The 15,856-nt window shown below is 42.8% G+C and overlaps 1 protein-coding gene across 1 annotated transcript in view; it reads left to right on the top strand.

Moving 5' to 3' along the window:
• The first annotated feature begins 751 nt into the window (after positions 1-751).
• Positions 752-15,856, top strand: part of LOC130132085 (chemokine-like protein TAFA-2) — a 53,462-nt gene continuing 38,357 nt past the window's right edge. Inside the window, exon 1 of the mRNA XM_056301737.1 lies at positions 752-851. Coding sequence (XP_056157712.1) covers positions 752-851 — 100 coding nt within the window. The remainder of the gene's footprint in view (positions 852-15,856) is intronic.

Below are 15,856 nucleotides of genomic sequence, written 5' to 3'. Positions count from 1 at the left end.
TGTGTGTGTGTGTGTGCGTGCGTGTGCGTGTGCGTGTGCATGTGTGTTTTACAAAACTAGCTATACCTTAGATGGCTGTAATAGATGTGGGCTGCTTTGGTTAGGATTATAATGCTTTTCATTAACCAGTCATCATCGTTTACAACCATCAAAAAAAACAAAAACAACACGCACACACAAAGTCTTCATTTTTAGGATAGTGAGGACGCGTAAATAACTGTTAACTAGTAGAGCTTGGCTCAGAGTTGTTTTTGTTGTTATCTACTTGCTTATCTGTCATATTGTAAGATGACTTGTTTACTCCAAATAATGAGCTTCAAATTCTGCAAGGCAACAAAGAGTAGAGGGAGTCCATTGCATCTCCATACCTCCTCCCTCTTCTCATCCTTCTTTCCCTCTCTTCTTCTCTGTCTCTCATGTTCCTCTTCTTTGTGTATTTGCAGTAAGCAGTAATTTTCCCTGTGTAAATATCTCCCCTCTTGCAGTGAAGTACTCTCTTTGCAGTCAGCCTGGGTCTTTTTACACTTGCCTTGTGTGTGCCTTGTGTTTCATGGTAAGCTCAGAATGCTTTGCCACAGTGCTTGGGAAGGGTTTTCCACGCTTTGATACAAAGCAGGGAGAATTGTGGCTAAATATCAGTGTTTCACTCCAAGAGGTCAGCAGAATGAATCATCGAATGTTCCAAACCCTGTTTCTATGCATGTGTGTGCCTTCTAATGATGCCTGTTTGTGTTTGTTTTTACCTCACAGAATGCGGGAAAGGGGCCCTTGTGTTTGCAGAGTAGGTCTATGGAGTCTACTGCTGTCCCTCTGTCTAGCCTCCCTCACACATGCACACAGGAGCCACACCGGTAGGTAGATGAGTGTGTGTGTGTGTGTGTGTGTGTGTGTGTGTGTGTGTGTGTGTGTGTGTGTGTGTGTGTGTGTGTGTGTGTGTGTGTGTGTGTGTGTGTGTGTTTGTGTGTCTGTCTGTCTGTCTGTCTGTCTGTCTGTCTGTCTGTCTGTCTCTGTGTGTGTGTGTGTGTGTGTGTGTGTGTGTGTGTGTGTGTGTGTGTGTGTATGTGTGTGTGTGTGTGTGTGTGTGTGTGTGTGTGTGTGTGTGTGTGTGTGTGTGCGCGCGCGCGCGAACATGTAACTCTGTGTGTCTTTCCTGCATTTGCCCTGCAGCAGCCAGCCTATTCTTTTTTTTAATGTTGTAAAGTAGAAGTGAAGAGGCCCCTTTGATACTCTAGGAAATGCAGAGGCCAGATTGGCAATGAAATGAAATACCAGAGAGATGGGTTGCCTGGAAGAACATACAACAGCTCTCTAGTAAGTCTACTGAGTTGAAAGGGAAATAGGAGCGATCCAGAAGAAGGTTGTCTCAGTTCAGAGGGGTCTCGAGTCTTTGCAGTCTCATTGGTGTGGGGTGGCTCCACAACTCACAAGTGAGTTGCAGCAGAGGTGGTAAGCCTTGAGCCTTGTGCATTATAAGGTTCTCAGTGGGCATTACATTTCCCTGCATGCCAGGGGCTGGGCTGGTATGGTTGATTCCAAATGCCTTTTACCTCATGCCAAGTCTCAAAATGTGAGGGTCAGGTTTGCTCGTTTGTCTCATTTACACTGCACATGTACACTTTAGCATGGAGTTGGAAAGATATTAGCCAAAGTCTTTGATACAAATATATATGCACTCATAGGAAGAAGAATTCCAAAAAGGCTTGCTGGTTATGCTGCCTAGGCTGTCGGAATCAGATAGTTTGATTAAAGAAAGCTGAGGTCCATCTGCCAATGATACTGTGTATGTGCTGAGACTAAGCTCTTATCTTGCAGCCAGCAACCAAAACCAGGTTGAATCAAAGAAAAATGTATTTATTTTTTTTAACATAAGCTACCATTTTAAAAAAAAACTATGGGAGTCAGGAGGTCTGGCCAAACAGAACAAAAGAAAGGAGAAGCCTTGGCCAACCATGCATTGAGCTGTTGGACTCAGAACTTGAATGAATGAATGAGTGAATGGATGAATGATTTCGGTCGGACATCATCATACATATTTACATCAGTCCATTTCACAACAAAACTCAATGATGAAAAAGGAATAGGCTGAAACCCAAGGCTTATTGTTGCCTATCCTCTACAGTCCTTAAGTTAACCTAGAATATCAGAATTACAAAAAGAAGAAAAAAAGAAGAATTTAGGCTAAGTTGTAATCCTTAGTTATTTTACATTTTAAAGATTTTCTTAAACTCAACAGCAAGCTACACAATTTCCACTCATCATTAAGACACATCTGTATTTTACATTGGTTCTCACTTTACATTTAAAAAATACACAACCCTCTTAAATTATAGTTTCCATCTCTTAATTTAAATGTAAGGACCTGTAAAGTATGGTTAATGCACACTACTTTTTTATTTTTTCTACTGTATATCCTGTATCTTGTTTCTGCTGTTACTACATTTACCAGGATGCTTTGTAGTGTAAAGAATCCCACTGTTGAGGTGGAATTTTTGTCTGGCGGCCTGTCCAGGGTGTCTTGACTGCCTGCCGTCCAATGACTGCTGGGATAAGCTCCAGCATCCCCGCGACCCTGAGAGCAGGATAAGCAGTTCAGAAAATGGATGGATGGATGGAGCCAATCATAATTCGTTAATCCACTGTAGCCATGAAATCGCAGTGAAATTTAGTGAGTCCTAGTCTGCACTCTGAGGAGAGAGGTTATGTCTTGTGCTGCTCTGTGTCACCGCTGGTTTTGTGGAGACCAAGTGTAAAGTATATTTGTGTACATGGGCCCACAAGTGTAAAACAGCGTTGGTCATTCGGATCATCCTTACTCCTCGTGCGTTTTCTGGTTTCGTGATGTTAAGTTTAGCTTTGTTTATTTGAGTAACGTTAGTTAGCTAGCTACTGGTGTTAGCTGACTGGCTAGCTTATGCTACAAGTTAGCAACTGCTGGACTCAGACAAGATTGCTAGCCGCTGTGAGCTAGCTCTGCTTCCCTTCAGAGGGATCTTCTAATTTCATGAGGAGGAGCGGACTGTGATGGGCTTGATCGCCTCCTTAGTGGCAGTGCTTCACTGGACTTGCTTCAGCTGCTAGCCGGGAGGCAGCTGAATGTTAACGGTTCCCAGGCTCATGGACTGAGTGGAAGCGCTTGTGAGTAGCCTACACTTGCACTGACAGATGCACACACGGTTTGCGCCCTGAGCTGCAGCGATTGAAGTGGACGCACATTGTGGCGGTTGCTGCGTGTGCTCGGCTCAAGGAGCTGACATCCGTCCGAGGAGCGAGCGGTTGAACTTGCCCCAGTGCACCGGCGGCCCCCAATGGCAAGCGCTTGGTTTATATTAATTACAGTACTTTGTGGTTTTGCTGGCGTGATTGTTGCAACTGTTTATATACACTGTAAATCAATCTTGATTAATATTTTTTACGATATTATACATTTTATTTGTTTAATCACACTGGTTAATGGTTGTAGGCTGCAGCCAGATAAGGGTTAAGATTTAGTTTTTGGGGGACGACTGAAGTCAAGTACAATAAGGGAACTGTAATAATATAGAACACCACTGGTGCATTACACTTTTTATTAGAGGCATCAGAGGCTTGATCAGCAATTGCGCACACACCTATAAGGTAATAGGTATCGATTACCGGTGTTAGAATATTTCTAACTTAAATTCAGGGTAAATGCATAATATATTAGCTTAACTGTGGGTGTAGTATTATTAATGTTACATTTCCATTCAAGTTTTCTTGTTATACTTTTCCATCACATGTAATAGTTACCGATTCTGATAATAACACTAGCCTAGTGACATTTAGGGGTAGACAGGAATTTCAGCCATCTCACCATCGACCGCTGGGAACCTAGGATCCTGTTTTGTTTAATATGAGTGTGACTCCTGTGTGCATTATAACACCAGGTAAAAAGGGGTTACATAAAAAATTGTTGGATACAAACAGGAAGGCTTTTACTTCTAGCTCTAAAAAGTATTTCCAATGTTTTTAAATACACAATGTCTAAGAATTTTAAGGTGCAGGACCGTATAAATAATGGATTAGTAGATTCACTATTTACTTCTCCCTAAGCTACCAAAACGTGGATAAACTACACTAACAAACAAAGCCACGAAAACAGAACCACCAGACAAAAAAAACAAAACAAAAACAACAAGTTTAATCTAGAATAGACACTCGGTAGAGTGCAGATCTCCACCAGGCGTATCTCCCCTTCTCCGGTGCTCCGACTTGCGCGAAAAACCACCTGAGGAGTTGGCACTCAATTACAGTACAAAACTGGTTTTTCAAAGGTTTTGAATCACTGCAACCACGAGAGGTCCATGATCATACAGTCATGACTGTGCACACAAACTATTAGGCTGACAGGCTCAGAAAAGGTTTGCTATGCAACAGTCTTGGTCTAACCCTGGGTAAAACGTTCATGGCCAAACATACATGACTCACACACTCTACAGTTGACACAGATCGGGCAGTGTTTTGACTGCAACCTAGAGGAAGTTGTTCCGTTATAACTTTCGCATTTTTTGGATTATCAAAATTCTTTTAATAACTTTTGATCATGTCACTGCCCGATCTTAGTCAACCGTCGATGTGAGTCGCAGGCAGCGACAGAGAGCAGCGTTGGTCGAGCGACCTAGAATGAATAGACAGAGTGAGCAGCGAGAACAAACGTTTTTCAAAGACTTTTTTCCCTTTTTTTTAATGTTTTTTGTTTTGTTTTGTTTTATTTCTCCACCTTTTTCTCCCCAATTGTACTTGGCCAATTACCCTATTTTCTGAGCTATCCCGGTCGCTGTTCCACCACCTCTGCCGATCCGGGGAGGGCTATCACATGCCTCCTCTGATACATGTGGAGTCACCAGCCGCTTCTTTTCACCCGACAGTGAGAAGTTTCACCAGGGGGACTAGCACATGAGAGGACCATGCTATTCCCCCCAGTTCCCCCTTCCCCTTGTACAGGCGCCCCGACCGACCAGAGGAGGCGCTAGTGCAGCGACCAGGACACATACCCACATCTGGCTTCCCACCCACAGACGACCAATTGTGTCTGTAGGGATGCCCGACTAAGCTGGAGGTAACACGGGGATTCGAAATGGCAATCCCCATGTTGGCCCATGCGAGTGAACGAATGAAAGACATTATTTAATAAAGCTGGTTTTAATCACATAACACCGTGTCCGCCTTCATCTCGAACCCTTCGCGTGGTCACAATCACACAAATAAACGCATAAACATGTTCAGAAATATGAGGAGAGAGGAGTCAAAGCAACAGGCATTTAACAAAATGAGACATCCTTGCACACTCACGCCTCGTTTTAATACGCTGTCAATTTGCATGGCATGTTTCAAATCTGTAAGTTATTAGTCAGTTATTCTACCAAATAATGTTGCTATTCAAAATTTGAAGTACTCTTAAAGAAATACAATAAATTCTTATAACTGCACTTCTTTTCATTTATTTCCCTTCCACTTTGTTGTGACGCACAACAGGCTTTTAAAAAGTGCTGTGTAAATAAACGTTATTATGATGATGATGTAGTTCTTATTTGAAAGCCTTCAGACCCCTGACCTGATATATTGCATGTGAGAAATCTGTTGTGGGTAAATTGTTTCACATTATTACAATGGGATGGATGCAGCAAATGCATGTCGTGCCAGATAGAGACAAATAATCTGATGAGGAAAATTAACTGAGTGAATTAGGAGTGTCAGGCTCCGACTGTTTGCCGTCTTTCATCTTGTGCTCAAAATAAACAGCAAATGTTGAAACTCATTCTTCAAACTCGTTTTGTGGGAAAATACAAATGTCTGAACGCTAGAGTTCTTAATTCTCAATTCTCGGTTCAGGCTCAGATTATTTAATTATTCCAGCGGGTTTGAGAGGGTCGGGCTCTGCACTGTGGTGGATAAATGAACTTCAAACCCGAAGCTGAACTTGAATTTGCAAGCGGGCGGAGGCTCTTCCACAGTTGTGTCTGATGTGTGTCAGAAATTACAGACGAGGAAAAAAACAAAACAAAGAAAACCCAAAACTAAACCCAGAGGAGGCTTTGGTGACCACCAAGACAAGGCGGTCCTTCAATGCGGCCTGGGACACGTGCATTTACACTTCAACTCCACCGTAGTCAGATGCATCCCAGGCCACCTTCGAATGTGGGCTGAGCGATCGGCTCCCAACATGCATTGGGTGCATTCACAACTGTACTTAGAGCTGTCCACTGGTGATCAGATCACCCAAGACGCATGTTAGGCCTTGTTCAGACTGCCAACCTAAATCCGTTTTTTTGTTGTTGTTGCTTTTTTTTTTTTTGCCATGTTAACCAGATTGATTTTATAAAGTTTGGACAGCAAAAAAAAAAAACTACATGAAATGTGTTTTTTTCAAATCGGATCTGAACCACATTTGGAGGAGGTTTGAAATGCGATTCCAATCAAATTTCTACAGATGCGTCTCAGTCTGGATGCTCTGGCTGCCCAAATCGGATTTCAAACTGTCTTTTGCATCACTTGCAACCTGACACAGAATGATGATGTCAAATCCAGTGAAGCCCGCCATGACTACAGCACGGAACATCACAATGTACATGAGCCTCCCCCATCGCTGAGTTTGTCTGGTGTGATGGAGGAGTTCTGCATCGTGACTTGACAGCGCGATTGTTTGGAGGGTGAGATGATGGATCTCCATTTCTCATGCTTCCGCGTTGGTAAACTGCGTCACCAGTGTACATATTTACTCTCTTCTGCACCATTAGCACAGCAACCGATGCATATAGGTTGGTGATGTCTGCACACAAATCCTATCTGATCACTTGCAAATAACAGCGCAGACAGTGTGTCTTAAAGATTTGATTTGAGAAACAAATCTGACTTGCCTGCAATTTCAACAAGGCCTTAATGCCAGGTGTAAACAGCCTCATCGAGAGAGAGAGAGAGAGAGAGAGAAGAAGAAGGGGAGGGTGGGTACGAACAGTGACTCCCTTGCTTATATGAAAGAGAACCAATCTGAAAGCACATGTAAAACAGTATCTAAAAAGTCACCATACTTCATGTGCATTTATCAAGCACAAGCAAGTCATATGGTGCAAGGACTCTGCTAGATGTATAAACATTTTACTTTTGGAGAACTATCTATTTACTATCAAATATACATATATAGTATGTGTATTAGGGCTGTCGATCGATTAAAAAAATACCTAATTAATCATACAATTTGGTTTGATTAATTTCTTAAGGCTGAAGCTTGTAATAATGGATATTTAAATGCAAAATCACTGAATTAATATAGAATCAACACAAAGGAAGTATATTTAAATTCAAATACTATTGTTTAATAGCGTCTTTTTAACTTTGAACACTGATTCTCCTGTGAACTACAGATTTCCAACAAAACCATCAAGGCCATCAAAACTGACTGTCAGCTTGAAAGGCATGTTTCTTACATGCACGTAACTTAAATAACAACACAACCCAGGCCTATATGTTGAAGTGCCATTTGAATTTCAAAACCATCAAGGCCGTTAAAATTAGACATCAGCTTAGAAGGCAATAATTTCTTGTATGTACCAATATAAATGATAATTCACAACAAAAAATGTGTTCCATGTTCAAGTGCCAGTTGAATTTAAAGTGTCATCAATTCACAATTTTCATTATGTGTTTCTAATGGCGCATCACAGAATCCCATATGCGTACCAATGGCACAGCATAGCAGAATATCTGTTATTCTCCATGAGGGAAGGAGGGCTGGGGACAAATAAAGCTTACTGCTGTGACAAAGTGGAGACGAAGGTTACGCACCGTTAACAGTCCAGTGAGGAGTAGAGTAGGGAAAACACAGTTCTCCATGCACCGACAAGCAGGAGGGAGAGCGCACAACCCAGTCCCCCGATATGCCCATGAAACAGCCTTGCACAGCCGCCACTTCCTAGTAAACAAAACGCAGCTGCGTTAATTACCTTAATTTTTTTAATACATTAAATATTTCAAATTAATCACAAAAATTACCACGTTAATTTTGACAGCGCTTATTTACAGATATGTGTGTGTGTATGTGTGTGTCTGTGTCTGTGTGTGTATGTGGTCATTTGACGTTGGTCAGATGAGCTGCTACTGTACCCGCCTCCAAAAAAAACGCGCTTACCGTGCTGTGCCTGCCACTGATATCAACCCGTGCCGTGAAATGGTCTTAGCTTGTACTGCAAACCCTAGGTGTCTGCTATTGTAAGAAGCTGGCAGTAAGAACTTCACGGGTGATGTATGCTTTGTGATCCGAAGCCTTTAAGGGTGTTGAAGGCGCTCACCTGCTGGTGGCTTTCCTGTCGTGACCAGAGGGGCTGCCACAGCCAGTTGAGCATTAAAACGCATGCCTTCCAAATGAAGAATCATCAAGCAATATGTGTACTATACGATGGATGAAACCTATCCAGTTATTGAGAATCTTTTCTTTCTATAGTGGGAAATTATTGGTGTAGTACTAGTGTACTATACGCGACGAAGCAGGAGCTTGATGTGTGTATGTGTGTGTGTGTGTGTGTGTGTGTGTGTGTGTGTGTGTGTGTGTGTGTGTGTGTGTGTGTGTGTGTGTGTGTGTGTGTGTGTGTGTGTGTGCGTGTTTTCTAGTGTTTATATTCATACTAATTATCAAAAGTATTCCTGTGGGTCTCTCGTGCATGCATGAGGGTCCATGTGTGTAGGGTAACTCAGTGTATGAAATAATATATTATTAGCAAGGCTCCTCCATTCACATCATATGAAAATGAGAGATGATCAATGAGTCTGGGTCTTGTTCGCATCACAACCTTAGTCCTCTAACCTTCTGAGAAGAAAATGAAAAGCCATCATAATGTTAAAGAACTTCAAGGTCCTTTTGTGTGTGTGTGTGTGTGTGTGTGTGTGTGTGTGTGTGTGTGTGTGTGTGTGTGTGTGTGTGTGTGTGAATGCAGGTAACTTTGACTTAGCTGCTCTCTTGCTGGCAGGTATTCTCTCCTCTTCTCAGAGCTTCGGCAAGGCAGGGGAAAACATTTTCATAAATGGACAGCTGTTGAAAAGAGATTGAGAGGGGTCATTCTCACACTCTACTACTACTGCTACTACTACTTTCAGCTGCTCCCGTCAGGGGTCGCCACAGCGGATCATCTGTTGTCATCTCTTCCTGTTCTCTGCATCTCCCTCTGTCACGCCAGCCACCTGCATGTCCCCCCTCACCACATCCATAAACCTCCTTTTTGGCCTTCCTCTTTTCCTCTTGCCTGGCAGCTCCATATTCAGTATCCTTTTCTCAGTATACCCAGCATCGCTCCTCCACACATGTCCAAGTCATCTCAATCTTGGCTCTCTTGCTTTGTCTCCAAAGCATTCAACCTGAGCTGTCCCTCTAATATACTTGTTCCTAATCGTGTCTTTCTTCATCACTCCCAATGAAAATCTTAGCATCTTCAACTCTGCCACCTCCAGCTCCGTCTCCTGTCTTTTCGTCAGTGACACCGTCTCCAAATGATATAACATAGCTGGTCTCGCAACCATCTTGTAAACCTTCCCTTTAACTCTTGCTGGTACCCTTGTGTTGCAAATCATTCCTGACACTTCTCTAGCCAATCCACCCTGCCTGCACTCTCTTGGTCACCTCACTTCCGCACTCCCTGTTACTTTGAACCGTTGACCCCAAATATTTAAACTCATCCACCTTCGTCACCTCCACTCCTTCCATCCTCACCATTCCGCTGTCCTCCCTCTTGTTCACGCATAGGTATTCCGTCTTGCTCCTACTGACTTTCATTCCTCTTCTCTTCAGTGCATACCTCCACCTCTCCAGGCTCTCCTCAACCTGCTCCATACTCTCACTACAGATCACAATGTCATCCGCAAACGTCATAGCCCACAGACACTCTTGCCTGATCTAGTCCATCAACCTGTCCATCACCATTGCAAACAAGAAAGGGCTCAGAGCCAATCTTTGATTTAATCCCACCTCCGCCTTGAACCCATCTGTCATTCCTACCACACACCTCACCACTGTCACACTGCCCTCATACATATCCTGCACCATTCTTGAATACTTCTCTGCCACTCCCAACTTCCTCATACTATACCACACCTCCTCTCTCCGCACCCTGTCATATGCTTTCTCTAAATCCACAAAGACACAACATAACTCCTTCTGACTTTCTCTATACTTTTCCATCAACATTCTCAAAGCAAACATCACATCTGTAGTGCTCTTTCTTGGCATGAAACTTTACTGCGAGCAGCAGTAAAGTTTAGGTTAAAGAGTAGTGGAAGCTAGGTTAAGAGAAGAGGTGATGATTACATCACCTCGTCTCTTAACCTAGCTTCTATTACTCTTTCCCATATCTTTATGCTGTGGCTGATCAACTTTATACCTCTGTAGTTTCTACAGTTCTGCACATCACCCTTATTCTTGAAAATCGGTACCAGTATGCTTCTCCACTCCTCAGGCATCCTCTCACTTTCCAAGATTGTGTTAAAAAATCTAGTTAAAAACTCCACTGCCATCTCTCCTAAACACCTCCATGCCTCCACAGGTATGTCATCTGGATCAACCATCTTTCCACTCTTCATAGCTACCCTCATTTCCTCCTTGCTAATCCACCACACGTCCTGATTCACTATCCTCACATCATCCAACTGTCTCTCTCTCATTTTCTTCATTCATCAGCGTCTCAAAGTACTCCATCCACCTTCTCAACACTCTCCGCGCTTGTCATCAGCACATTTCCGTCGCTATCCTTGATTGCCCTTACCTGATGCACATCCTTCCCAGCTCGGTCCCTCTGTCTAGCCAATCGGTACAAGTCCTTTTCTCCTTCCTTAGTGTCCAACCTCTCAAACAACTCATCATATGCCTTTTCCTTTGCCTTTGCCACCTCTCTCTTCGCTTTATGCCACATCTCCTTGTACTTCTGTCTTCTTTCTTCATCTCTCTGACTATCCCACTTGTTCTATGCCACCCTCTTCCTCTGTATACTTTGCTGTACTTCCTCATTCCACCACCAAGTCTCCTCGTCTTCCTTCCTCTGTTCAGATGACACACCAAGTACCTTCCTAGCTGTCTCCCTTACTATTTCTGCAGTGGTTGCCCAGCCATCCGGCAACTCTTCACTACCACACAGTGCCTGTCTTAACTCCTCCCTGAACTCCACACAACAGTCTTCCTTCTTCAACTTCCATCATTTGATCGTTGGCTCTGCCTTCACTCTCTACCTCTTCTTGGTTTCCAGAGTCCTCCTACAGACCACCATCAGATGTTGCCTAGCTACATTCTCCCCTGTCACCACATTGCAGTCTCCAATCCCTTTCAGATCGCGCCTTCTACATAAGATATAGTCCACCTGTGTGCACTTTCATCCACTCTTGTACGTCACCCTGTGTTCCTCCCTCTTCTTGAAATATGTATTCACCACAGACATTTCCATCCTTTTCGCAAAATCCACCACCATCTGTCCTTCCACATTTCTCTCCTTGACACCATACTTGCCCATCACCTCCTCATCACCTCTGTTTCCTTCACCAACATGCCCATTGAAGTCCGCTCCAGTCACCACTCTCATCCTTGGGTACGCTCTCCACCACGTCATCCAATTCACTCCAGAATTCTTCTTTCTCTTCCATCTCATGCCCAACTTGCAGGGCATATGCGCTGATAACATCATCATCACACCTTTGATTTCCAGCTTCATACTCATCTCTCTGTCCCACACACTCTTCACCTCCAACACACGCTTGACATACTGGGGGGGGTTGTTCTCACACTGTAGTCCATAAATGATGTCAAAGCTTAAGTGCTGAAGTCTGCAAAATTTTTGTAAAAATACTGAAAACTCCCAAGTCAGAGACAAATACCGAAGTTAGACAGAATAAAGTTTACCATTTGTGTTTTTTGTGTCACACACAAAACATTTGTTCACAGTTGGTAATGGTAGTCAGTTTACTAATTTAACAGAAATGTGTGTGAAATTATTTGTTATATGTAAGTGCTTGAATAGGTGTGAATATATGTATGTGTGTCTGGATTTGGGTTTGCCTGCGTACAGGTTTCTGTGAATTTATGTGTGTGTGTGGGGGGGGGTGTCTGTATATGAGTGTGAGTGTGAGTGTTTGTGCTGCTGTTAAGGCATGATTGATGGTGGTGTGAGTTGTAATCAGGGAGTTACGGTGTTATCCAATTGCAGGTCGTCTGAGTATGGAGAGACAGACGCGTAATCAGATAATTACTGAACACAATCCCTAAGGTCACCCCAAGGTTGACATGCGTACGCACACATAAACATGTACAGTCCCATGCGTGCACGCACACACACACACACACACACACACACACACACACACACACACACACACACACACACACCACAAAACACAGGTACATCATGACAGATAGACACACAAAGGCACACATACATACACAAAGTCATCCTTCATATACACAAACAGAGACACATGTACACTTTGCATGTAGCAACATTTCAGTATGTTTATTGAGGTTACATAAGGTAGTTATTATATTCACTGTTTCCATTAAAGTGGTCCTACAGTGCTGGATGATTTGAGCAATAATGTTCTCTCTGCTCAACTCCTCTCATCTCCACTTCTTTAGAAGTGTGTGTAAGTGAGTGTGTCAATTTTTGACACTTATCTAGTATATAGCCTAGTGTAGTATTGGGGAGTGTGTGTGTGTGTGTGTGGTGGTGATGGTGGGAGGGGGTACACACAATACAATACCTTGGTTTTTTTCACCTATCATTCATATCTTTCAAAGAGGTGAAGGGCCAGAATGAAAAAAAAAAAAAACAGGCCTCTCCATTCCCAAGAATAAATTGCCAGCTCCACCGGATAAAATATAACTCGTCTTTTAAGGCCATCTCAATTACTGTACTTTATTTTCTAAGAAACATCACAATAGAATTGTGTGGAAGTTTGGGCTTTTTGCCAGGACACGGAGGTCAAACACTGTTAGTGGATTGCAGATCGCCTGCAACGAAGAGATCCTTAATTCTAATAGTTAAACGTCTCAGTGGTTTTGCCAATAGTCTTAGAAAACAGCTTTGCTGGGCTAGAGTGGAGATGAGGCTGATCACTTCACCACACACAGCGGACTCATTGATCCTAAGTCTGTGGGCTGTGATCCCCATACATCGCCACTGATTAGAGGTCACTAAGAACTTAACTTACTTTGCAGGGCCCTCTGTCTGCTAAGCAAAGCGAAATGGAGATGCCCAAGCAAGACGGATGATATGTGTAGACACTACTGTTATAGACCACTCTCACACTTGAGTTCAGAGGGATAGAGACATGCAGTCATTTAGATACACATTGACAGACACATGTGTACAAACACACACACTCACACATACACACTTAGACACATAAAACACACAAGTAAAGAGCCTCTAATGTGATGTGCACAGACAGGCTGTCTACACCCTTAGAGGATGCTGTACAGTAAAACTGCACTCTACTGTACACTTGGTTCACACACATGGCATTTGAAAAGCTGAAAATTACATATGTGAAGTTTTTAATTCTGACCAACATTCTAGCCCAGCACTTTTCCTTCAGTGATTGAGAGGCATAGAAAGAAAAAAGGCAGAGAGCGAGAGAGACTGACTTTTAAAAGCAACTTTAATTAAATGTCAGAATCACAGCAGCGTTTGAACAAAGAATCAGAAAAACAGACTTTTTACAAGACAGAAATAACATTACCTAAAAACATTACTAAACATTAATTCACCGTCCGTCACTGAACAAATGATGTCAACACCACTGATGTACAAACACAACCATGCTATTCATTAATTTATGAAAAAAACAATGAAAAACAGTTTCTACCAACCCACAGAAAGGACATTCATTAGAAACAGTGCGATAATCACAGAGATAAAAGAATTCACAACAGCTCCATTTAATATTCTCCACTGTAAGTCACCTGTGCACTTGTTTAAAGGTAGTTTATAGAGGACTCTCCGAACTGGCTTCATGGTGCTGCTGATGCCAAGTTTTTCCCTCGAAGCTGCATCCATTTTGCCATTCAACTTATTTTTATTTAAAACTTTTACGCAACATCGGTAGATTGCTTTTCCATTCACAGTATGCAGATCTAAGTCTTTTCTCTGTTTGAAATCCATCAATAAACCAGAACACCAGTCTAAATTTGGTAATAGTCCCAATAATCTGGAAAAAGGTCCTCTTTATCTGGAAACTCCTCACCTCCCCAAAGCATTTTCTTTTTTTTGTGTGTCTGGCCAGTTACCCCACTCTTCCGAGCCGTACCAGTCGCTGCTCCACCCCCTCTGCCAATCTGGGGAGGGCTGCAGACTACCGCATATCTCCTCTGATACATGTGGAGTCACCAGCCGCTTCTTTTCACCTGAGTTTCGCCAGGAGGGGACGTAGCACATGGGGGGATCATGCTACTCCCCTCAGTTCCCTCTGTCCCCCAAATAGGCGCCCCGACCAACCAGAGGAGGTGCTACTGCAACAACCAGGACACATACCTACATCCAGCTTCCCACCCACAGACACGACCAATTGTCAGATTGTGTCTGCAGGGACGCCCGACCAAGCCTGAGGAAACACAGGGACTTGAACTGCCAATCCCCGTGTTGGTAGGTAATGAAATAGACCACTACACTACCCGGACGTCCCACCTCCCCAAAGCATTTTCAACAGTTCATTATCTGCTTTTGTTAATTTTGCAGTCCAGTTATTTAAAATGGTCCTCACATGGTGAACAGATTTCAATCCAATTAGTGTAGCCACAGCTTCAGTATTCATAAATCCAGGTCCAGCTATATCTACTATCCGTCTGAGAGTTGTAGCACCAGCAGAGCAGAGAGTGTGATGGAGGCCTGGGGTTCTACTGTCCTGTATGTCCATTCTGGATCCATCAATAAGAGGATCCTCCAGTAACCAGAACAGGGATACAGATGGCTCCAAACATCTCTTTAAAAAGGCGCCAAGTCTTAAAAACTCCCTTATAAAATCAGGCAAAAAAGGACAAATTGAAAAACCTAGAATCCATTAAAAACAAAGCAGTGTCGAGTCCTAACTTATCTGTTCTTCTCAAAATGCTGTTTGCAAACTCCTTCCACCCTGGGTATTTAAACCCAGTCAGATATTTTTGTGCAAATTGCAAACAAAAAGTTGCCGCTCTACTTGCTAGGTGCACCAGGCCTTCCACCCCCCCGCTTCCTTTTTCAAGTAAAGCACACTTTGACGTACCCAATGCATCTTATCCCAAAAAAAAAAAACTGCTTGTAATTTTGGGAGTAAACCAGTAGTTGGCTCCATATAATAATGATGCCATAGTACTGATGCTACATTATTATTGATGACTAGAGTTCCTCCTCTAAAAGACATCTGAGAGAGCAGCCATTTCCACTTGTTTAACCTTCGCTTCATCTTCTCTAACTTGCCCTCCCAGTTTCTCATAACCATCTCCTCATGACCAAGATAAACACCCAGATATCTGATATCAATTTATTTCCATCCCAACCCCCCCCCTCAGTAAAACTTGAAGACAATCAAACCAGTTTCCAACTGCCAGTGCTTCACTTTTTTTCTCCAGTTTACCATTACAGCATAAATAAGACCAAAGTCAAACACAATTTTGTCAGCAATTTTATTTTTAAACTGGTTTCTAATCAGGACCACGACATCATTAGTATAAGTAGATAAAACATGAGCAGTATTAAAACCTAGTAAAACCAAACCATCAGTACAGGACCTGATTTTGTGTAACAAGGGTTCAATAGATAATACATAGAGCGCATCCCTATCTGACACCTCTGTGTATTGTGAAGGGCACACTCAGCCTCCCATTTATCTTCAATACACT

Source organism: Lampris incognitus, unplaced genomic scaffold (genome assembly GCF_029633865.1).
Source record: "Lampris incognitus isolate fLamInc1 unplaced genomic scaffold, fLamInc1.hap2 scaffold_109, whole genome shotgun sequence".
NCBI classification, from domain to species: domain Eukaryota; kingdom Metazoa; phylum Chordata; class Actinopteri; order Lampriformes; family Lampridae; genus Lampris; species Lampris incognitus.
The sequence above is the reverse complement of the archived record's forward strand: the minus strand, read 5'-3'. Positions and strand labels throughout refer to the sequence as shown.